Source organism: Strongylocentrotus purpuratus, unplaced genomic scaffold, assembly GCF_000002235.5.
Source record: "Strongylocentrotus purpuratus isolate Spur 01 unplaced genomic scaffold, Spur_5.0 spur5_contig_850, whole genome shotgun sequence".
NCBI lineage: Eukaryota > Metazoa > Echinodermata > Echinoidea > Camarodonta > Strongylocentrotidae > Strongylocentrotus > Strongylocentrotus purpuratus.
In genome coordinates this window covers 130943-156302 of record NW_022145558.1, presented here as the reverse complement: position 1 = coordinate 156302, position 25360 = coordinate 130943, and the positions used below count along the sequence as shown (strand labels likewise).

The following is a 25360-nucleotide window of genomic DNA, read 5'->3' as shown; positions in this document are numbered from 1 at the left end:
CTTAATCCTTGTCTAAATTCAGTTCCTCCCCCTCCCCTCCTGCGCATAGCGCGGAAGCTTCTACGTTTCATTAAATCATTAGAGAAAGAAGACGATTCGTTGTACAGTTCTCGACTCTTAATCCTCGTCTAAATTCAGGTTCCCCCTCCCGCGCAAAGCGCGGAAGCTTTTACGTTTCATTAAATAATTAAAGATTCGTATTACCGTTCTCGCCTCTGAATCCTCGTCTCAATTCAGTCCCCCCCTCCCCTCCTACGCGAGGCTTTGACGTTTTATCATTAGAGAAAGAAAACGATGCGTTGTACCGTTCTCTATACTCTTAATCCTTGTCTGAATTTCAAAGATGTTCTTTGTCTGCTCCTTTTTATTCCTACGTCCCCCCCCCCCCCCTGGCTACGCGCCTGCGGTCAGATAAACACATCTTGATACCTTGTCCGACCCCACAAGCTTAGGGGTTTAAGGCAATAAATTACGGTCAGATAAGCATTCAGGGGCCCACCTTAGGGCCCCTGGTGGGGTCGAGGCGGCGGAGCCGGCCCCGGAAGCTCAGGGGTTTTAGGCGTTTAATTAAGGTCAGATGAGCATATTTTTGTGTATACCTTATTATTTTGTGACACTGGCAAGTCACTATTTGGCGTGGGGTCCAGGGGGCGGAGCCCAAAAAAAATCAGGGGTTTTAGGCATTAAATTACCGTCAGATGATCATCTAAGGGCCCGCCGTAGGGCCCTAGATGGAATCCAGGGGGCAAAGCCCCCGGAAGTTTAGGGGTTTTAGGCATTTAATCACGGTCAGATGAGCATATTTCGATGCCTCGAGGCTCTCGATCCCCGCCGTACCTCGGGCCCTGACATGTAGGAATCTCAAGAATCGTATTTTTTGCCTGGTTGTAAATTTAGGAATTTTTTTTATTTTCCAACAAACACATACAAACGTATAATTTACTAAAAAGTGAGGAAAAATTTCGGAAATTATGTCATTTCAGCATTATTTGTAATACACCGTTGTGGAATCAGAAATAAACCACGTTTGAATTTGATTTCCCCCAAGCCCCCCCCCCTCTATCAGTACGCCAGTATCTCCTCTTTTCCTTTTTTTTCTTTCCCTTTCCTTCCTTTTCTCTTATTTTTTTTTTATTGGGGGGGGGGGGGAGGGGGGGGGGGTAACAGCCTGGGAGGCAAGGCCCTTATTTCGGCCCCCCCCGATCTTCTTCTTCCCCCTTTACTTTTCTTCTTCCTCTTCTTTCTTTCCCTTTTTTCCTTTTCCCTTTCTCCCTTCTTTTCCTTCTTCTCTCTTTTTTTTTTTGCGGGGGGGGGGGGGGGGGGCAAGGCCCGCTCGGCCCCCTGGATCCGCGTCTGGTTCAGGGGGGGGGGGATGATCTATTCATTCATCCCCCATGAACAATAGGTATTACGTAAGGATTGACGCCCATGCCATGTACACTGTCGCTCATATAGGTGGAATATTTAGTTTTACCCCAATTTATGGAATTATTTAAACAATAATTTAAAAATAATAGATCTAGATAAAGTATACATTATCAGATTTTATTGAATAATAATTTGCAAATGTGTGTTTTACGTGACTGCTAAAGCATGTGGTTGCTTCTATGCTTATCAACTAGGGGACCTATGCCCTTAAGTCATAAATGATAGTAATGAGGATTAATACCCCACAATTAAGGGCACTAATATAGCACATCGACACGGTTTTTATCCTGGGGCCTCACAGTTACGAGGCCATTGCTTTGTCACTGAACCATGACTGTACGCAGCGGGGGCTAGGGGGCAGTTTCCAAAAATAATTAAAAAAAACAAACAGAAAATGCAATAATTTTTCAATAATTTATTGCATCATATTTTACCCCGGTTCCCAACACAAAAAATCCTCTGTGTGCCCATGCCTTGAGCCATAATGCATGGCCATCCAGAGGATAGTATTAATTGTGTTTGGTTGGATGGGGTTATTAATTTGTTTTATGTTACAACTGATTTCATTTTTGTTTTCATCAATCGTACAATCTATGTAATGAAAATCATTGAGTTCATGTCATTGTATTATTTGGAATCAATAAAAACAAAAAGTATTGACAAAAAAAAAAGGTGCGTATATATCATAAAAGTACTTTGCCCAATTCAGCGTATTTAAAAAAAAATTAAATGAACTTGAACAATCACTTCTTTGATAAAACAAATTCTGCATAGTTTTCCCATAAAGGAGTTTTTCATAGGCTCCTCCTTAATTACCTCGTTAGTTTTACTCAAATAAAAGAAATACAAAAATCGGAACAAACACTTGGACAAAGATTTTTTTATTTTATTAAACAAATGACCGACAAAATTAAGCCTTTTTTGGTGGATTAATCTTGTAGCATTTAAACAAAAATTGTTTTAAAGTTCAACAATAAGTAGGCCTACATTTGGCTCTCCATAAGCATTCCTATCAAATTTTTCCTTGACCTGTAGCTGTATCAACGACTTGTCGTCAGTTTCTGACTTTTAGAGGTACGATATACCGTTGTTATTTCAATGCATGCTACCGTTATATATACCAGCTTTTTGCGATTCTAAGATTGCTGATACCAGGGACCTAGGCAATAGCTGAAAGCCTGAAACTCGAATGATCGCGGCGCTCACTCACCGGCGCCGGACCGTGGTACGGTATGCCGGTACGGCCGGGACGGGGCAGACAGGCCAGACAGGCCAGGCCGGGCACAGGGCCCGCATCCGCGCTGTCCATCCCGCTCCCGGCTCCCGGCTCCCGGCTCCCGCTACGCGCTATAGATCTAGGTTCTACATTAAATTCGCTAATTTTGGTTTACTATGGTGTTGAGGCTTGCAGCTTCAGCTTATATGTGCCCCTCTTGACTGCATTGGATGCGCGTTGGTATGGGCAGGTAGACTCTATAGAAGGAATAACCGTCTGATATGATAAGATATGGGTCATTTCTTAAAACTAAGGCCGTGAGCACACTTTTAGGAGCATCACTATCCTGGCTGTGTAGGTAAAAGCTGTGCTTTTGATTCTCAACATTTCAAACACCACTGTACAAAACTCAACTGATTTCACTCAAAATCGGTACTTAAGACAAGTGACAATCGATGACACCTAAATTAGTAAATAGCAGTAAAATACATTTTTTTTAACTTACTGATGTTAAAAATAATAATTTAAAAATTCAAATTGTAAGTCTAACTTTTAGTGTCAAACTTTGCTTACAGCTGCATCGACATGATTGTGTACAGTCAATGCAATATTGTGTGGTGTGTGTATTTGTATATGAATAGTTGAGGAAAGGGAAAAATGAAGTTTGGGAGTCCAGCCGTAAATGGAGATATTAAGCTGTGAAGCTTATTTATTCGATCTGTAAAGACAGATAAAATAACAAAGACAGATTTAGTATATCATTCATGTTACACAAGAATGCAATATATAGACTAATCCAAATTATCTGAACAAACCAAGTAACTGTATCTATAAAGATTCATGTAAACACATTTGCTTTTGTTCTATAAACTGTCAATCTTGACCTCGTCCTTTAACTAACAAAAATCCAGAGTAACCAATGGTTACAAAACCTTATGCATTTTCTAATATGCATTACTTTCAAATACTCATACTTTCAGAGTTTCTAAAACCGACCAGACTTCCCTTTAAACAGATCACTGCCAATTTGCATGAACCAAAATAACTGTAAACATCTTTATCTTGCATCCATACACAAGCTTGATAATTCTCATCTATCTTCATAGTTTAAATTCCTTCTAAAAACCTCAACAATAGATTGTCACTTTAAATGTGCTATATGACCTTCGGCTGACTTTGACAGGCACCTAATTTGCATATTTATGCTGGCCTAAGAAAAACTGTCTTATAAAATGACTTCATACAATTTAACCCTGTTTGATGAATTAAACTTAAATATCTTACTTACATAAAACTTCCCAGTAATAATCTAGAGATTACACTTCAATACAAAATAAACTATCTGGCATAACTTGTAATTTACACCTGTAATTTACATCTGTAATCTACTCCTGTAATCCACACATGCACTACAGCAAGCCTTTCAAGTTACATTGTTAACTCTTAAAAATGATTAAACACTGTCTTCAATTCTGACTCTAAATACCATGCCAGAGGTGCAAAGCTTAACCTTTCACCTAGTCAATAAATGGTGTCTTGCAACTTTTAAGCAAGCTAAATCAAATTCCACAGACCAACTTTTGTCACCCAAACAAACTGCATAAAATCCAAGATTCTAGCATGCACAAATATAATCATCCTTTATCTTTAGGACTTCTACATATATACACGGTTTACTCTATAAATGACATAAAACAATATTTGCTTAATATTGTAATTCTGTTTTGACAATTATCATTTAACTGGAAAAACACAAGACGAAAAGTACGTGTCATGGGCGCGGCCATTTTAGGTGCAGCCATCTTGGAATTAATGCCACACGTGCATTATGCAAATGAGTTAATTACAGTTCTTTAGAGTCCGTTTTACAGTTCAACTTGAATCTATCTTATTTTCTGTTTTATGAGTTCACATTCCAGTTTATATTAATCTAAACACTCACTTCTGTGGCGGGACAAAACTTCGTCGGGAATACTTGAATGGCAACTGACGGGTTAACTGGTAAACTAGTCAAACTTGACTACATTTCTGACTGCGTTCTGTGCTGACTGAAGAACATGGCGACAGTGCCGAACCTAACCTATGGTAGCTTATAAGAGCAAAAAAAAAGAAAATCTAAACCAAGCAAAAATCATCGCTCGGCGAAACAGTATATGGGTCTAAAAAATACCCGCCTCACAGCAAGCATGCAGTGCTAGAGGTCTATACGCATTGGCATTGACTCTCTATGCTTTGCTGGAGTGGCCGTGAGGGCTTGGTGGCAATGTTTTTATGATATTGATACCTCCAAGCCTGAAACGGTTCCCATACAAGCGCACGTGCACAGAGAGGCATGTAAACAAACCCTACATTTTTTTTCATAAATGTAATGCTTCCTGGGAGAAATTTTTTTTTCTTCGTGGGTTTGGCGGGAGGTTTTGTCATAAACCGGGAGATTCAACATAGTTGGCGGGAGAGCGGGAGGAAGAAGTGGTGGCGGGAGTCTCCCGCTACAAGCTTTTGGGGCGGCGGGAGAATGAACGTGGTGGCGTGAGACTCCCTCCAAATGCGGGAGGGTTGACAGCCCTGGCTTAGGTATTTTGATTCTAGTTCATCGTGACTGTGCCATGGACCAGTGATGGCCTGGTGGTATAGTTGCTGCCCGGCAAGCAGTAGGCCTAGATGCAGGTTCAAATCCCGCTGGTTCCAAGATTTTTTCTGACTTGTTTTTTCAATACAGATCGATCAATCGATCTTATTTACTGGGAGCAAGCCACAAGTATGTTTAAACAAACCCTAAAATGTGTCCGAAATTCCACCTTTCTGCACCCGACGAATATTGGACAGTGGCCTCGATGACTTTTATGCCACTTCTACTCCTAATTGCCTATGAAAATTAAAAATTAGAGGTAAAAATAACGAAATATTGGCGAATATCTTAACAGAGCGATACAGCTCAGCTCCTTTTCATGTGTAGCGTGTGACTTTATGATCTTGGTACAATGGTGTTGACCTCTGACTGGCACTTCCGTAAATATACTGCTACCGTATAATGCGCTGTATGAGTGTTATGCAGTAATTCTACAGTTAATTCTTTCCAAAATAGTTGAAACTTCCAGAACAACCTAAAAATGCTCTAAAATTTAATGATTAAAAGGGATACTAAAATGATCAGCAATACCTTCTTGATGCAGAATGTCGAATAACTAGTCCAAGGTCAACCCTGAAGCTCATTTGGTTGAATTTTAGGCGTTTTTTTCAGGACAATGCAATCCTATTTTTAACCGTGTGTGTGTGTGTGTTTGGGTTTTTACAGACGTGTATCAATCAGAAATGATTATTTACGTCTGGGGACCGACCTGTAAATGTCACCATCCAAAAGAATTGACTCAGTTTCGAATCTGCGTCCTCGGCTGAATCAGTTTGTAACTTCCATTGTTAGCTGGAAACCGATGAATCGATTTCCCCTTGGTTTTCGAGGAACAATTATTACAACCAAACACTTGGCAGTACACCATGTGTGACCTGTATTGCATATAACACGCGCGCCGCGCTACATCAGTTCTCCGTGCAATACGTAACAACCTGAAAGTTTTGAAGGGAAATTTCTACAAAATTGCAGCTTCCTTGGGCAGCAGACGACCTCGTAAATATGGCGAAGTAGGGTCTCTTTCTTGTCCTTGCAAGACAATGATATTTGGTCTACAGCAATGCTTTTTAAATCAAATGACACATTGTTTTACTCTCTATGTCATGATAATGCTTCATAGTTGAGAGGTTAATTCTCTTTTAAAGCTTATCTGCCGTAGTTTACAGGAGGGATTAGACCGCTCTGCAAGGTCACTGGACAGGTGGTTATCTCATCAACTCAGCTCTCAGTTAACATAAGAAAAAGAGGATCATGGGGGACCAATGGTCACCGATTATGAATTGTTTGTTATATAGAGGGCGCAAGTAGCTACCAGTAGTGCAGTGGGCCTTTAAGGGGGGGGGGGGGTATGTGAATGATCATCATTTATGGGCTTAAATTGGAGACATACAGTGTATATAATTTTTCATCTACCATTATTCTGTCAGTATATGGAATAACTTTGTAAGTTCTTTCTTCTTCTTCCAAGGAAAGTGCTGCTTCAAGGCCTTGAAGATTGTGCATTGTGTGTGCCTGTGAGGAGCCTGTGTGAGCCTGCTGGCCAGGATCCTTGTGCAGATATATACAGGGTGCAGACTCCGAAGAAGGAAAGACTTGGTAGCCATGGCAACTGCCTCCCAGCGTGAGCTCTTCTATTCTGCTGGGCTTCTGGCTCTGGTCTTGGCTTGCTACTCTAACGCCCTCTCCTGTGGATTCGTCTTTGATGACCGGTCAGCGATCGTCGAGAACAAAGACCTCCGGCCAGACTCGTCCACCTTCGATTTGTTTTCGAATGATTTCTGGGGGATGCCCATGCACAAGGTTGAGAATTTTTTTGAAAAATTTTATGTAAATAGCTTTTTTCTATTAGAAATATTGAAGAAAAGCAAAGCTAGACATATAGTTATTCAATAGACCCCTACTTATAAAGCAAATTGTCTGATCTTTTATGTAAATAGCTTTTTTCTATTAGAAATATTGAAGAAAAGCAAAGCTAGACAACTAAACAATTAATTAATGCATATCTATGTTAATTTTACACTGGAGTATTAAAGTGCCTGTACAAACACAGATTTATATGTTGCAAATTGACCTCTAATGTGTTTGTGGAAGAAATATCAAATACAATATAACACAGGATCTTTTCTGCTTATTTTTGAAAAATTTGTTCGATTCATTGGATGAAAATAATACATTGAATAGTTTTACAACCATTCTGAAGACTAAATTTATTTTCCCCTTCAATTAACAGGAAAGAAGTCACAAGTCATACCGTCCTCTGTGTGTTCTTACCTTCCGTCTAAACTACGCTCTTGGAGAACTGAACCCATGGGGTTATCACCTTGTCAACGTGGTGCTGCACTGGGTGGTGTGTGTCCTCTTCTTGAAAGCGGCCAAACAAATTGTAGATGAAGAGAGTAGTGTCAACGCATCTCTTCTCTTTGCTGTACATGCTGTTCACACTGAAGCGGTATGTTTATCAATTTTTAAAAGCAGAAACCTTCACATCAACATAAAACTTTGGAACTTGCAAGGGTTTCCTTGTTTGCAGTGAGCATCCTTACCTGCTTGCAAAGTATTTTACTTAATTTTTTATTACTCAGTTATTCTGTGGGATGAAGCATTTGCAATCTCCCACTATTCACCAAATACGAGACAGCTTCTGATTTCATGCAAACAAGCTGTCCTGGGTGCGTCTTTTTTTAACCTAACTTAGCCATCCTATCGCTGCATTCGATTGGCTCAATATGAACCATACGTCATGAGCTAGTCGTAAATATTCATGATACGCATGCACACAGAATCTGATACAAAAATTACAAGTGAAAAGCTTGAAGTCAATGACATTGCGAGAAAATCGGGTGGCTTACCGTAAACGAATGCTTACCCATGTCATAAATTGTCCATAATCATTGCGAGATACTGGTTAAGTCCAGAATCTGAGTGATTTAATTTTGATCTCCTCACCGTACCAACAAAAATATTCATATATTCAAATATTAATATGCAGCGCAGGAGGGCAAGGTTAGGTTTAAAAATGTTGCGTCCTGGGTCTTGATCCTTGCTAGGTTCTTACATCTTATAAGGTAATTTGTAGGTTTATTTGTAATTTTTTGTTTAATAGAACCCAGAACCCAAACATATCAAAAGACATTCTTTCCTGATGCGATCAGACTATGGAACTCTCTTCCCCCGAGTTTAGTCAACAGCACCTCCTTAGTGATTTTCAAGCAGGGGGTGTAACAAATGAGGCTTTGTTGAGCCTCTCCTGTTTTTTAGACGCACATAGTATCAACTTGTAGTGAGATTTTTACTTGCACTATTCATCTAGGCACTTGACAAGCACAAGTACGATAATACGCCCACGGCGGTCTGTACTTAACTGGAAGAAGAAGAAGAATATATAATTGCTTGTCATTGTATTTTGTATAGCGTTTTCGAGACCTTGTTGGAAAGCGCTTTATAAGCACCGTTTTATTATTATTATTAAGGTGCTTTATCATTCTTTGTAAATCAGTAATCATTTTCTTGTTTGCATTTCTATGTACATGTAGGTTACTGGAGTGGTCGGTAGAGCTGAACTGCTGTCCTCTGTCTTCATGCTACTATCGTTCATGGCTTACGTCAAAGCAGCCGAGGCCAATAACACCACAAGTAATTTGTCCATGTTTTATACCTCATTTTTCTTCTTATTGGGGGGGGGGGGGGGGGGGGGGTCATCTAATCACTTTAAAACAAGAAACTTTCTTGAAGCGTAAACAACAGCCATTTTCAAAGCAACAGACTTTCACGACTTGAAACTGTCAAAGTTTAGTTCATGTGGCATGAAAAGTATCTGAACCACTCACAATCACACTCTTCTTTCATTATTCCCATCTGAGCTAGTATTTATTTACATTCCCAATTCCCAAAGTGTAATGCTACGGTCACAAACGTTTGTACGAACGGTAATTTTGTACGAATCTCCGTTTTTCCATTGTCTTCCCGAATTTCCATTGTCTGAAAATCGTTCGTAAGGCGTTCGGAGCAGTTCGTAATGGCACTTGTGACCGAGGCTTAACACAAACAGTAGTTGGAAGAACAACAATAATGGAAGAACAACAATATTTGATTGCAGTTTTTTTACCCCCCCCCCCCCACCGTGCTGATAGTGTTAATTTTAAAATTATTTTTACCCTTGGGTCCTTCTTTGCTTCATTTTAACAGACTGGAAGTATATGATGTGGTCGGGTTTGCTCATTGCCATGGCAACCATCTCCAAAGAACAGGGCATTACTGTGGTTGGCATATGCTGCATCTATGAAATCTTTTTCCTACAGAAGGTATGTGTGTATGTTAAACATTAGAAGGTATATGTATATATGTTAAACATTAGAAGGTATATGTATACATGTTAAACATTAGAAGGTATATGTATATATGTCAGACATTAGAAGGTATATGTTAAACATTAGAAGGTATGTGTATGTATGTTAAACATTAGAAGGTATATGTATGTATGTTAAACATTAGAAGGTATATGTATGTTTAACATTAGAAGGTATGTGTATGTATGTTAAACATTAGAAGGTATATGTATGTATGCTAAACATTAGAAGGTATGTGTATGTATGTTAAACATTAGAAGGTATATGTATGTATGTTAAACATTAGAAGGTATATGTATGTATGTTAAACATTAGAATGTGTGTGTATGTATGTTAAACATTAGAAGGTGTATGTATGTATGTTAAACATTATTAAAAACAGTTGGGGAAAATTCAAAAATGGTTGGGAGAATTTACTGTTAATCACTGTTAGAGGTTGTCATACATCGACTCCGTCAAAGAAAACCATAGATATCTTCGTGGTTTGAGAATTTTTTCAGGATTTTTTGCATGTCAGAGGGTTAGCACAGTAGAAGGAATATAGTAAGTAACATTTTATACAAAAATTAAGCAATTTTTTCATCAACCTTCAACAATGTTACCAAGTCACTTTAAAGGTATTACAAAGTTTTGGGAAATTTTGAGAAATGGGTAGATAGTGATTCTTTACAATTTTGATATATTTGGATGCCCCTGTGGATGTAATAAAAGCACTATAAATTTTAGCCCCTAAAACGCTTCTGTTTTTCGAGAAAAATTGAATATAAAGATTTACCTGTGCTCCCGGTAAATTTTGATAAATTTCAAATAGCTCCTACGGCCGTACTATGGTAGCTGAGACCCAGTCGGGTAAAAAAAACAAACCAAATAAATTAAGCTATTGTGTTCAATTGTCCATCTCATCTGATTTGTAATCACAGGCAGACTAATGTAATTATTTATCCCTTCTTTGTACAGTTCTCACTTAAGGCATTCATGCAACATCCTAAATCGAGAGGTTCAAAGGCATCGCAGAGCTCATCACCCAATTCTCAGGCTTTGTGGAGGGCTGCTCCTAGGTTGGGATACCTGATAGCATCATCTGGGCTGTTACTATGGGGACGGATGATCATCATGGGGGCAAAGTTGCCCTCCTTTACCAGGTATTACAATGGAGTGACACAACATTTGCTATGGCAATAATTTCCCTAGGCTTTAGCTTGTCAAAAATATAAAGTTATGGTTACAATTTGGGTAGTTGGTCACGGTTAGGGGTAGCTATAGTATGTCTTCTAGGGTTGAATTTAGGAATTCAGATAGTGTTGGTAATTACATAGTTCTCCCATAAGTACTCTTGACATGAGTAAATGCAGCAAGCATGAAGCTCTGGGGGGTGTTTCACAAAGACTAAGATCGACTTTGAGTTGAACTTAACTATGGAAGGCCATTCATGCCACTGGTTGCTCTCACCATTGGTCTCTCAATCATGATCTTTAGATAATATCTTTTCCTTCAATAATGAACTATCAACTCTATCAATATAAATTCTGTAGATTTGTGACCACGATTTGTACGTCCCTCGAGTAACCAATGCCAGTAAATGGTGAGAGCAAAGTACAGTGGCATGAACAGCCTGCCATAGTTAAGTCCAACTTAAAGTCGATCTTAGTCTGTGTGAAACACTCCCCTTGGGGTCTCAAAGACTCTGACCTGTGTCCATGTGGTCAAATTCAGACTGTTGAGCACGTTCTGAATGAGTGTGCTGTAGCAGGACCCCCATGTTCCATCACTGGTACCGACAACCAACAAACGATGTTCTATGGTTGATCTATGAAATAATACAGGAGTAAATGGAGATGAGTTCATAAATTTAATTACCATTTATGAGATGGCGCTCTAAACTCTTTTACATGGTTTAGACTGTTAAGAAAAAAATTGGATGGGACAATACTCTAACGTATTTTTAGCATTAGCGTATTTGTCATTAATTTTTGTTCCATCTTTCATGTCACATACCCTATCAAACTCCTGGTGTTTTCAATATCTATACCAAGATTTGATAACCCAGCTGCCCTGTCACCCTTCCCAACCCGTCACCTGACCCACTTATACCTTCTGCCAGTCAACGTTTGGCTCCTCCTCTGTCCCTCAACTCTGCTCTGTGATTGGACAATGGGAACCATCCCACTGGTGACCTCTCTCAGTGACCCTCGTAACCTGGCAACCCTTTTACTGGTGACCTGCCTCTTTCTACTGGTGCTGTATGCAGTATTTGCAGAAGAGAAAATTTCATGCCAACTTATAATGGTAAATTAATTTCTATATTTCATTTCTTCAATTTATATAGCCTTCAATGAGAAGTGTGCAGATGCATTATAATCATTTAGAGGTTTTCCATCTTTCTGTGGTCGTCGCTACTATAAAGTAACTTGCATGCATTGTTCTGTCTGAAGTTATTGGTTTACTCTAGTAACTTCATTGCAGAACAGTCTAAGGGATGTTATCCAAAATTTGGTTCAAGTACACCTATGTAGAAGCGCATGAAAGGATAACATTAGTAAGATTTTGGTTTGAAGGTCAAAGGTCATATTCTGTATGCTGTAATGTTTGACTTAAAATTATTCAGATGTCATGGCAACCATCTTATAGTTGTTGGTCACAAAGCTAGCCAAAAAGGAACTACCTTTAATCCTCGTTTGCGTTTTTCCTTGTAAACCTCGATCTGGTGTATATACATGTATGTGTACATGAATAGGAGTTGGGATCAGAAGGAAATAATCTTCTTGTAAAAAAGGTCCCTAAGCACAATCACATGTGTGTTGATGAGATACAGAAATGTAATTTAGATGAAGACATACTAATAGTCTATGCACGTTCATGATGTTATTCCTTTGCCTTTAGTACTTTACAGCACGGGTCCTATACAGTCTACCAGGGCAGCGTCTCACGAAACCGTCAAAAGTGCAACTTCACCGACATCCGGTTGAAACGCGTGTTAAACTTAATGCAAGCATTTCAATGGAATGTTGTTAAACTTGTACTTATGATGGTTTCCTGAGACGCTGCCCAAGACTCTATGTCTTATGCCTTAAAGTATTTAAAATGCTTGGTTTGTATTGATATGTGTATTTCTCCTATGTCTGTCTTCTTCAAACATTATTTTCCAGGCTTTATCGTTTCTTGTCCTGCCATTCTTGCCAGCTAGTAACTTGTTTTTCCCAGTTGGGTTCGTTGTTGCCGAGAGGGTGCTCTACACTCCTAGTATGGGATACTGTTTGCTCGTTGCCATAGCGATGGAGAGATTACAAGCAAATAGGTAGGATACTGATTCAATCAATTTTCTTGCAAGTATTCACTTCTGGTCACTGGAACCCTTTTCATGACTGGAACTTTTGGGTGTTTGTATAGAAAAAGTACTGATATGTTTCCCCTATGCTATATTTTAATTTGTATGGCTCCGCTTCAAATTGTGTCATGTATGTATCTTACAGAGCCAATGAACCGAGTAGAATTTGGGGTCATGAGGTCAAAGGTCATTAGGCTCATTATGTATACAAAAATACATGTAGCTTGTGAACCCATTATCATTAGAACCGATGGATGGATACTGTCAAACTTAGGACATGTATGTATCTGGCACAGCCAATGAATTGATTAGATTTTAGGGTCATGAGGTCAAAGATCAAAGGGGCCATACGTGTACATGTTTATGAAAAATAGCTTGTAATCACAATATTCTGAGAACCTGTTAATGGATTACAATAGCTTGTAATCACTATATTCCGAGAACCTGTTAATTTATTACAATCAAACTTGAATTTGAAAAATTGCTTCTGTTGTGGTTTGTTAAATAGCTCTATTGTGGAACATCCATCTAGTTTAATTAGTAATTAGTAGCATTTTTGTGAAGCTGTTATAAGTTTTTCACAACTCTTCATCCTAATTTCCATTATCATTATTGCATATTTATTTTGGTAAACTGTGACACATTTAATAGTATAATGAGGAGTAAGTGCGATATATTTTGTTGATTTAAAAAATCTAACATTTATCTCCATAGAAGGTCCATGAGGTATGTCGTTGGTGGCATCTTTGCCGTCATCCTACTCTTGCATGCTGGGAAAACTATCCAAAGGAATCCTGATTGGTACGTCCCAATTTATTATTTAAAAAAAAAAATCAGACTGGAGCTCACGTGCGTAAGATCTTTCTTGCCAAATAACTAGAATTTATAGAAAGTTTACAGTTCGGCCTTGTAATTAAATTATATTTTAGGAAAAATAGGGCCCATACACTCAAGACCCCTAATTAGCTGCTTGTCAGCTTAACTTGCAGTATGTATCAGTATTTAATTTAGGCCTTTCAGATATAATGAGGTAACTTTTTAATGCCTCCACCACCGAAGGCGGTGCGAGGGGCTTTATGTTTTCGGTTGGTCCTCCGTCCGTCTTTTTGTTAGCGCGGTAAATAAAGAACCATTGAGCAGATTTTGACCAAACTTCAATCAAGTGTGTATGAGCCTGCAAAGATGAATTGATTAGATTTTGGACAGAAAAGGTCAAAGGTCACAGGGTCAAGAAAGTGTTGAAGCATGCCAGAAAATACTTTATAACCACAATTACTTGAAAAGTATTGAAGCAATGAAACCAGACTTGGATGATATGAATGAACATGCAGGGATGAACTGATTAGATTTTGGGTGTAAGAGGTCAAAGATGAAAGATCATAGGGTCATAAAAATGTTGTATTACTGTGATAACTTAAAGGGGCCCGTTCCCGCCAGTGTAGTTATCGCTGCTCTAGTCATCGCCATCTTGGTTCCGAAGATCGACTTCTTATTTGCATACAGCTGTCAATCAAAGTACGCGCGTCCCGGCCTGCCTTCGCCAAGCCAGCTGATCGCTGCCGAACAGCAGCCGAATCTTAGAGCTGAACTGCGATTGGTATTACTTCGGCACATGTATGCGATAATCGCCATTGTGCGGGCATTCGGAACATGCCATCTGTGTAAGAGCCATATTCTGTTGGTGTCAATAGGCAGCTAGCACCGTCCGCCAGCGGGTACGTATTTTGAACGCCCTCTGGAATACGGGGAACATGTCCCTTTGAAGGGGGTGTAGCATGACGAGACTATGTGTCTTTCCTGTGGCCTGACTCGGGGCCAATTGGGTATAAAAACGATTATGGACGACGCGACCACAATATTCACGTGCATGCAACATGTACGCGAATCCGAAGCATGACGAGAACTTTGTCTGTTTCGCGAACGCTAGCGCGCGCTGACCGTTATTCAAGTCCATTCGCTTGTGTGCAGTTGTCCAAATAAAGTCTTAGATGGCATTGAACTAATGTTGACTAGACTGGGCTCAAGTATGTACAGATTAAATAAAAACTTTGGGTTCGTGAGGTCAGATGTCACAGGATCACTCGTCCATGAACATACATACAGGGGAAGTCGTATTCATCTTGTTTCTTATAGTGCCTTAAGTTCTCTATCTGATAACACAGAGCTCATTGAATACCTATAGGGCCTTTGTTGTGTGCAGTTGCAATTCATTTACACATGGATTTATTTTTTGAATGCCTCATTCACCCATTATTAGTTATATAGGATACTGATATGAATTTTTTTTTCTTTTCACAACATTTATGAGCGAAGAATATAACCTTATCGAAAATAATATCGCTAGTGATATTCGTTTGTCTCGCAAAATGTGGTCAATAAGGAATCTAAAAGATCACGTTTCGTGCGCTGCTACAACACTTCGTCAGGTGATAAAAACTAATGTAAACAAGCGTGTTTTATACTCTACGGGAGGACCGGCGCAGTGGTCAATAATTTGATCGATAATTGGAACAATAACGCACAAGGCCTATTGGTCGACGCACACGGTGCTTGACCAATCAATAGGCCGCTGGTTCGGCCGCTGGTTCGGCTAATGCACAAGACCTATTGGCTGACGCACACGGTGCTCAACCAATCAACGGGCCCACTGGCTGGGCCCGTCTGCTGAATGAAATCAACCGATGCTGGCCGGTTGGACGGGGAGTGATTCCTTATTGACCACATATTGCGAGACAAACGAATATCACTAGCGATATTATTTTCGATACTACATCCGCAATGAGTAATATATTTAGCAATATAACCTTTTGTGAAAGAAATATATCAGCTTATCTAGTAGTTCATTTGATGGAAACTTTTGCAGGGAGAGTGAATATTCTCTCTTCAGCTCCGCCCTGAAGGTTACCCAGAACAACGCTAAGCTGTGGAACAACGTAGGTCACGCTTTGGAAGCAGAAAGCCGCTGGGAAGATGCCTTCATCTATTTCAATAATGCCGCAATGTAAGTGTGCCATGGAGTAAAACCCTTTCCTCTAAGATATTGTGACAGATCAAGGTCTTCGTTCAAAAGAAACACAATTTCTTAAAAGCAAGACTTCTCTAGCAGTGTCCTAGGGCTAGCATCATGGCTCAGTGGTAGAGTACATTGAGCTGATGGCCATTCTAGAGCTTGAATCAGACAAAACATCAAATAAAAAGATCTTTTATGTGAGTTATCGTAAGATTTGGGTATTTAACTGTGTCGAGCTGAAAGCCCTACCAGAGCTTAAATCAGACAAAACTTCAGATTAAATAATAATTTATGTCAATTTAAAGTCACAATTCCATAATACAAACCAACAATACTTTTTAAAGCAAGGGAAATATATATACCTAGGATATGTCATTTGATAATCTTCCAAACTAACATAAAAACAATGCGAAAACTTCATAAAGTAGTCAGCTTTACCAGAACTCATTTTGTGTCAATACAGGGTCCAACCAGATGACATAGGGTCATGGATCAACGTCGGGAGAACGTACCGTCAACTCGGTAAGCCGGCCGAGGCGGAGGCAGCATACAGGAGAGCGATGAAATTGATGCCCCAGCCCAGGAAGGGAGAGCAGTACTTGGCCCAGATTGATCCAAACCATCTCAATGTGTACCTCAACCTGGCGAACCTGATCAAGAAGAATGAGAGCAGACTCAAAGAAGCAGAAGAGGTACAATGATTCTTTTAATTACCGTAATTAATGGTGTATAAACCGCCCTCGTGTATTAATCAAAGGTACTATGTCCCTTTTGCAGCCAACCTCAAATTCTGTAGAACTTTGCAGGAATTATGAATATGTCATGTATGTCCTATCTGTGAAATTTAAACGTTAGCAGTGTCCTTTCATGTATATTCAAATTATGCAAGGGAACCCATTTACTTGCTAGACTTTACTGTCAGACACTATTGTCAGTGTTGAGTGACTGACTGGCTTTTTCTTCTTCTTTGGTAATAACATACATAAAATGAGCTGTAAAGGATTTGTCTATACCAATAACCCACTTCTTGTAAAGGCCAAAATTAAACTGATTGAATCTTTGCGCAGCATAAAACGTACGACCATGCAGTACAATGGTCTGAAAATCGAGACTATTATTGGCTCTATAACTCCTAAGTCGATTTGACATCTAATTGTCGTTATTTTCCCACTTAAAGACATTTTCAAGCCCCATCTTTTTAAGGGGAGTTCTAAATCAGTATTATCTTTCAAATGCCATTGGAATTTTAACCTTTTCATTTTTTTGGCGTGCAAAAGGGACATAGTACCTTTAAAGGTTTTGAATTACTTTATGCACTGTCACTATGCCAGCACGTTGCACAGACTTCCCAGTTTAGCTGTATGATAGCTGCCATCGGGATTATCTCTACAAGTAGCAAGTAACAAGTAAGGGAGATGGTCTTCAGCTTCCATGTGCAGAAGGTCGCACACCCACTCTTTCGGCGTGAGCCATCATACACAGGGTGTCACTGTCAACTCACCACTCAGAAACTAGGACCAAACTAGCTGCCAATGTCCAGATTTCTGTTTAAACTTGGGGGAAAATTTGTCTGCCATTTTTAGTTTTAAAAACAACATTGTTACTATTATTTGTGAGAAGTTCACAAGCACAAATTGGCGCCTTCAACTGCAACTCACAGTTAAATCGTGTGTATTTTGTAGACGGACCTAGGGTGCTTCCTGGCGCCAAAAAAATTTTGATCAGAAATGTACCTTTTTTGTTGTTGCTACTCCCCCCCCCCCATCCCCCCCACTGAGCCGAATATCGGCGGCCCGATTTTCAAATATCCGGGGGCGAAAAAGAAAAATTAGTGCTCACTACCCCCCCCCCCCCCTCCCTCCACTGAGCGAAATATCAGCCGGCACGATTTTCAATTTTCCAGGGGCAACAAAAAAGAAACCAATTAGTGCGCAGAAATCCTGGATCCGCGCCTGGGTGCTTCCTACGACGCTTGCAACAACTAAAGAAAAAAATCTGAGCAGCGCCATCTCTTGGCGACTGTTGGCGTAAACATGATTTACCGTAGCAAGGAGTTACGAGTGCCGTGCAGTATGGCGTAAAATCACCACAATAAAAAGGCAATTTTAAAACAATTTTGTTTTCCCTGCCGTGTCTAAAAAATAAAGAGGTCTGTACAAAAAAAAGAAAAAAAATGGCCGCCGAGTACTTGAGTATCCGCCTATTAGCATGGGTGTGTACTCCTCAAGTACCTCATTACATGCTTATGCATAGCCTTATCCTTAATTATCCTATCTTCGATTGCAGCTTTACCTTAAGGCGATCAGGATGCGTCCTGACTTTGTGGAAGCGTACATCAATCAAGGAGAGATTCTACTGAAAAGAGGCCAGTTAGACGAAGCAGAGTCCCTCTACCAACAAGCGGCTCAATTAGAACCACTCAAAGCAGATATACACTACAATGTAAGTTGGCTTGATGGATGCTCTTGTGTTGTTGTTGTTGTTGTTTGGTATTATCGGCGTTTGATTCTTTTTAAAATTATATTTACGCCTTTCACTTTTTTTTTTTTTTTTTACTATTTGTAAATTCGTACTCTTCTAAAAAGTTTTTTTGATAATATAATCTCCAGGGGGTGTTTTATAAAGCTGTTCATAAAGTTACGCATGACTTTACAAATGACTTAAATATGAAAAGCCAAATGGGATGCTCAATCATTTTTAACTGTATTAACTGCAGTTGAACTGGACAGATGCAGATTAACGTTCTTATTATAACAAACATTTTTAATGCAAAGTATGTTTTTTGCCATAATTTAATTGAGGCTATTGGAAATATAGTCACATTTTGTTAAAAGATCAGGAAAAACTTTAGGCATCCTATCTGGCACTTCATGGTGATGATGATGATGATGATGGTGATGATGACGCTGATGATGGTGATGATGATGGTGATGATGATGATGATGATGATGCATGGTGGGGATAGTTTCAACGATGTTGATGACAACAGTGATGGTGATGATGATATGATGATGATGACTGATTAAAATTTTAAGGTTCATGATTATTATGATGATGAAGATGATGATTAGGATAGCAGTGGTGGTGATGATGACGGTGGTGGTGATGATGACAATGATAGTGATAATTACGATGGTGATGATGAGGTTTTATGATAATGGGGTTGATGATAGTGATGTTGATGTAATGATAATGTCGACAATGATGTTGAAATTGATTATAATGTTTATGATAGTGATACTGTTGACTTCTAACCCATTAGCACTTGACATTTCAAATAATTTTATTTTAAAGTTTAATTGCTTTTATAATTGCAGTTTTGCCTAGTGTGATGAAAAATATTCAGGAAAATGTCACTTCTTTTTCCGAAACTAACATTCAGTATTATTTAGGGAAACATAATTTTCTCATTTCACATCTCCCTGCAGCTTGGGATAGTAGCCATGAAAAAACGGCAGAAGCCGAAAGCACTCAAGCATTTTGATCGGGCTGTGGAGATAGATCCCAAGCACAAGATGGCGCTATACAACTCCGCCCTTTACATCCAGGAATCTGGCAATGCTGCTCGAAGGCAAGATGCTATCAAGAGGTATGTTATGTTGCAAAATTACAGTAAACGAAACTTTCAATTCCCTTTTTCTGTAGAGTAAGATTCTTTGGGACTGGACATTCTTTTTTTTTAAAGGTAATACAAAGTTTTGGTATGGGGTCATGAATTTGGTTCAGTCAGTAGAGCGTCCGCCTCACAACCGGGAAGTCGTGGGTTCGAACCCCGGCCGCCTCATACCAAAAGACTTTAAAAGATGGGAGTTGTTGCTACCTTGTTTGGCGTTCAACAATAAGGGATAGAGCAACGTCAATCTGGCGCTGCTCAGTGGCTGCCAGGCTCACGATCAATTGGGCAAAAAGAATTTCCGTTTCGGTTTAATAAAATTTGGAGTGGACTATTAGGCTATTATTATTATTATTATTATTAGAAGCAGACGCTCTACTGACTGAGCCAACACACCAGTACTAAAAAGGGGAGGCCTTACTTTCACAGTATTATCCTTCCCCCCTCCCCCCCCCCCCCCCTCCTTGGAAAGAGGGGAGGGATGCAGTCCCCCATCCTCTGGTAATTATGCCCATTCCAAAGACCACATTTGTAATTGCCACTCACAGCGCAAAAAGGCTTAAGTTGTATTTGACAATTGTTTGTAATCTTGCTGGCACGTAGGGGTTACTGCATTAATTTCTTCCTGATTTTAGACTGGAGAAGGTGATAGAGATAGATCCAGAGAGTGAGATGAGCTATTCTACGCTAGGAATGCTAGCTGTAGATGATAATGATAACCCGGGAGCTCTTCAATATTATCAGAAAGCATTGGAGGTAAGTAAGACTATCCTTTGCAACTTGTTTCTGTATATTTCATATTTTTCCAAGGGTTCAACGGTATTTGGTCTTAATGCTGTGTCCCTTATTTTACCAAGTCTCATGAAAATATACTGAACATAATTAACAGAAACACTATCAGTATTCTTGATATTTCCTCTAATCCAAGCTTTAGTAGGACTTTTAAATTAATAAAGTTATGAGAAATACTTAAAGTTTTGATGTATTCGATAACAAAATACTGTGGACTTGCCCATACATAAAGACAGACTCAAATTATTGTTTTTTTTTGTGTATGTAATGAGATTAGGAAACAAAAATTGTATGTTGAGAAGATTCAGTTTCAGCTATATAGAAAATATCACTTAAGAGCTAGAATGACAATAAATTGTTTCATTTCATCTGAACAAACAACATTTGTTGTAAAAATGTTAAAGGTAAAGACCAGTTTTGGAAATGCCCTCCTCTCAAAAAATGAAATGGAAGCTCTTATTACCAATCATGTGAAAGAATATGTTTTGACTAATACGTGATGATACAAATTTTGCCAAGAAACTGCCTACTAATTGATATATTTGGTTAATTATTTTATCTATCCGGACTGGATAGATATAGGGTAGTCCCACATCTCTCTGTGTACAGTGCTTGTAACTTTACCCAAACTGGCCCAAAGATCTTATTATTTTGATGATTCCAGAACCTTGCAGTACACACCAATACTTATATGCTAGATGATCAACCTTTTCTGAATGATTCCACAACATTTCTTTCACAGTGCAATCGCATGACCATAACTGGTCTTTATCTTTAACTTCTGTTAGAATGTATCTACATGTATAAGTAGTACTAGAATTCAAGATTATCTGTATAATTTAGAGAAATTGTGAATGATTATCTTTGCTTCATGAACCGTGCACCTGCAAACCTGTCCAGTCCCTTTCAGCAACTCATACACAAAACACTTTCAAACACTTTTTCAGTTTAAGTTTTTACCTTAAGATTTTTTTTTTTTTTTTTTTGAGGCCGCCATCCTTGTCAAGCTTTGCTTATTATTGCGGCCTCCTGCAAATTTCCAACAGAATAGTTTAAATAATACTTAAAATTTATGATAATATGTTATGGAAATATTAAGTTTCGTTAATATATGTACATATATTATGTAAAAAAAACATTTTGACATGAAGAAATTATTGTTTGTTTATGTTGTATTATACCTTACATTTATATGTTCTTTGTTATTCAGTTATATTTTATTTGGAAAAAATGCAGAAATAAAATAAAATAAAATCAAATCAAAAGCAACTCCCAGAAGCTTCTGGTATCCGGGGATGATGTTCTGCTGTGTGTCAGTGTAAGGTGGCATTTTCACATACATGTTAGTACTGTCACATGTTTATTTAACCGAGGGAAATTATAGCTGACCGAAATCAATCATGCTGCATCACAATCAATCTAATCTCTCCAACTAAACTCAAGTAACTCAGGACAGTAGATAAGACAATCTCACTCGAAGAAGGACGGAACAGAACTAACTTTAATATCCAAAATTATAACATGTCTCTAAATCAGGCATCATAACAAAATGTGATAAGAGAAACCAATGAGGTGAACAGGCTAGATAGATCAAAGGTGAGAGGCAAAGAGAATGAATGAGAGAAGAGAAAGTGTATGTTGCTAGGGCAGGAAAAGGCAACCATGCATAGAGAATGAGAAGACAACAAAGGGAACAGGTTGGAAGGTGAAGAAGGAAAATAGGGTGTGGCTGTAGTGCAACTGAAAGACTGTGCTGTAAGAAGGTGAATGAAATGGGAACATGAGCTGGCAAAATGAATATGCAAATGAAGAATGCAAATATGTAAATGAATATGTGATAGTGGATATTAAAGGAAGAAGGTAAGAAATTTACTAAGTGAAATATAAAGACAAATTCAAACTGTTACAGTACAATAGAATATGAGTGTGCACCTTGCAAGTAAAAAATACATGCCTCATGTTAGCATGTGGGACCCAAACGGAGACTGCATCACACTGTAGGTGGTTCAAGGTTTTAACTAAGAATTTACAGGTATTAATGGATGAAGCTCTTTTTCGTTTTCAATTTATGCTCCCAGATCAATCCTTCTTCTCGGCATGCCCTTTTCAACATAGCTATGATTCATTCGGATGACAAGCACCCTCTCCAGGCCAAACCATATCTAGAAAATCTCCTCCAGGTATGGTATATTACAACAAAAAGTGGTACTTCTACATATGAACATAGGGTTGCACAACAAAAGGGCAATTCCACAGAAAATGTTCAATAACCCAAAATCATTATTTTGATGGAATGAAGTAGTGTATCACTGAATCACAATAAAACAAATTTGCAATTGTTTAATTCATTTTAAGTAAAAAAAATAAGATATATATATTTACAAATAGATATATACCATACATCATAATTTAAAGCCCAACCGCACTACTTATAGCAGGGTCACTGACAGGTGCTTATCTCATCAAATCAACTCTCAATAAACATAAGAAAAAGGGGACCATGGGGGACCAACGGTCATCAATAAGGCTTTGTTTGCTATATAGAGGGCGCAAGTAGCTATAAGTAGTGCAATGGGGCTCTTACACAGGATGTGGTGCACATTTGAAATAAACGCCTGAGACCTACAAAGAATCTTTAAAAAGAAATTTATTTACCACATTAAAGTGTAGGATTGTATCCAGGTGCTGAGAGCAATTCGTTTTCCTTCTAAATATCTTATTTTTTGCTACTGCTGTTATTTTTAGTTTATTTAAATATGTTTTTATTTATTTATTTATTTAATTATCTATTTACTTAGTTAATTATTTATTTATTTACTTAATTATTTGTTTATACATTTGTTTGTTAGTTAATTAATTTATTCATTCATTCATTTATCATCAGTATTGTTATCATCTCCATCGTTATCATCATGTCCATTAATATTATTACTATTATTATTATTATTATTATTATTATTATTATTATTATTATTATTATTTATTATTAATATTATTACTATGGATCATGTCATTGATGATTGTCCGATCTACAAGTCCCCCACGGCGCTTCCGGACTTCGTGAGCTCGATGATGAGACAATCTGTTGGCTTAATAAGGATCTTCTTATCTAGATGATGTACTCCCTGATATTCTTTGCACGAACGAACGAACGATTATTATGATGTTGTTATCAGTAGTATTATCTTTTTTCCCTTTCAGCATCACCCTAACCATACCAAAAGTATGCTCCTGTTAGGTGATATCATGCTTAATTCCCTCCAAGACGTCATCAAATCTCAACAAGTGAGTATAAGTTTGATTTGATTTGATTTGATTTATTTATTTCTGTTTGATTTTCTTTTTCTTTTGCATTTTTACAAATATATAACAAACAAATATTGCAAATTTACACATGACAAAAGAATATAATGTAGAATAAAGTAAGGCTGGCTGTAACTAATCGTTAAAGTCAATCGTAGTCTTTGTGAAACACCCCCCCCCCCTGGATGTGGCTATTTGTTATGCCAAATTAGAGGACAATCTGATAGTTCATTCACATTCATTGGTGTTAAGTTCTTATCCTCCTTATATCACTTTGCACGTACAATGCCTCCAGGATCAGGGTGCTTCATAGAATACAGACTTTAATTCCCTTTTTCTCTAAATAATATTCTTTGGGACTGGACATCCTTCTCTGTAAATGGGGTTTTGAAAATCCATTTGTGATGAGTTAAATATCACTTAAAGCTGAGAACCTCCTCTATTAAAATCATACTTAAATTAAAAAAAAATAAAAAAATCTGGCGTCATTTTGGTGGTTTGGTGGTGTTGGGTCACAAATAATGTCAATAAACAAAAAAGAATGAAAGTATGTTTTCTCAAATAAAATACTTTTTCATCAGTTGTTTCAGCGGATAGTGGACCTAGAACCTTCCAACGTCCAGGCCCAGCATAACCTCTGCGTCATCATGGTCCAGAAAGGTCTATTCATGGAGGGTGAGCAATGTCTGTTGGACGTCCTGGAGAGGGCGCCACATGCAGAATTTGTGCGGACCAACCTGAGCATCCTGAGACAGAAGATCAAGGAAAGATCAACGGCGAAGCAAGAGAAGGAATCGAGCAGCGATACGGGCGTTAGGTGACGGATCACGTGAAACAGTTTCGTCAAAGATTCCAGTGTGCTTTATTTCCAGAGCCCCGTTTACATATGCTGCGATAAACTGCCGCAGCGGTCTTCCGCCGAGATGGAATAAAATGAGATAATCCTAATTAATCAGCCTCAAATTTTTGTACCTTTAATATACAGATAAGAGATTACCCACTGAACCTGAAGCTACAATTTTTATGCCTCCGCACAAAGTAGCTGGAGGCATTATGTTTTCAGGTTGTCCGTCCGTCCGTCTGTCTGTCTCGTCCATCTCGCTTAATCTCAAAAACCGATTGACAGATTACTATGAAACTCAAGACATTTATGTATCTAGCAGAGCCAAAGAACCGATCAGATTTTGGGGTCACGAGGTCTTAGGTCACAGGGCTCATTATGTATGCATAAATATCTCATGATCACATTATCATTAGGACCGATTGACGAATTACTATCAAACTCAAGACATGTATGTATCTTGCAGAGCCAATGAACTGATTAGATTTTAGGGTCATGAGGTCAAAGGGTCATACATGTCTATGAAAAATAGTGTGTAATCGCATTATCATTAGAACCGTCGGATGGATTACCATCACACTCAGGACATGTATGTATCTTGCAGCGCTAACAGACTGATCAGATTTTAGGGTCATGAGGTCAAAGGGTCATACATGTATATGAAAAATAGCTTGTAATCAAGATATTCTGAGAACCTATTAATGGATTTTTTAACAATTTTAAAAATTGCTTCGGTGTTGGTTTGGAAAAAAACGCTCTATGGTAGAGGCATCATTTTTCGACTGAGCGCAGTTGAAGATCTATCTAGTTTAAACTGAGATAAGCCCAATGCGCCTCACATTTATGTACCTTATAAC

The 25360-nt window shown here is 38.5% G+C and overlaps 1 protein-coding gene across 1 annotated transcript; it reads left to right on the top strand.

Annotated features, from left to right (window-relative positions):
• Positions 1 to 2429: 2429 nt before the first annotated feature.
• On the top strand, positions 2430 to 25143 carry LOC592772 (protein O-mannosyl-transferase TMTC3). Its single transcript, XM_792277.5, has 17 exons — positions 2430 to 2502; positions 6742 to 7073; positions 7504 to 7722; positions 8807 to 8906; positions 9459 to 9574; positions 10577 to 10761; positions 11653 to 11905; positions 12766 to 12914; positions 13659 to 13745; positions 15808 to 15945; positions 16418 to 16646; positions 18241 to 18396; positions 19383 to 19543; positions 20203 to 20323; positions 22438 to 22539; positions 23561 to 23644; positions 24244 to 25143. Exons 2-17 carry the CDS (start codon positions 6876 to 6878, stop codon positions 24481 to 24483), a joined length of 2538 nt encoding a protein of 845 aa, XP_797370.4. The 5' UTR covers positions 2430 to 2502; positions 6742 to 6875; the 3' UTR covers positions 24484 to 25143.
• The last annotated feature ends 217 nt before the right edge of the window (positions 25144 to 25360 follow it).

Coding starts and splice junctions, on each gene's coding strand:
- LOC592772 (XM_792277.5), top strand. CDS start 6,876: ATGGCAACTGCCTCCCAGCGTGAGCTCTTCTATTCTGCTGGGCTTCTG. Junction 7,723..8,806: donor ATGCTGTTCACACTGAAGCG/GTATGTTTATCA, acceptor ATGTACATGTAG/GTTACTGGAGTGGTCGGTAG. Junction 10,762..11,652: donor AAGTTGCCCTCCTTTACCAG/GTATTACAATGG, acceptor ATCTATACCAAG/ATTTGATAACCCAGCTGCCC.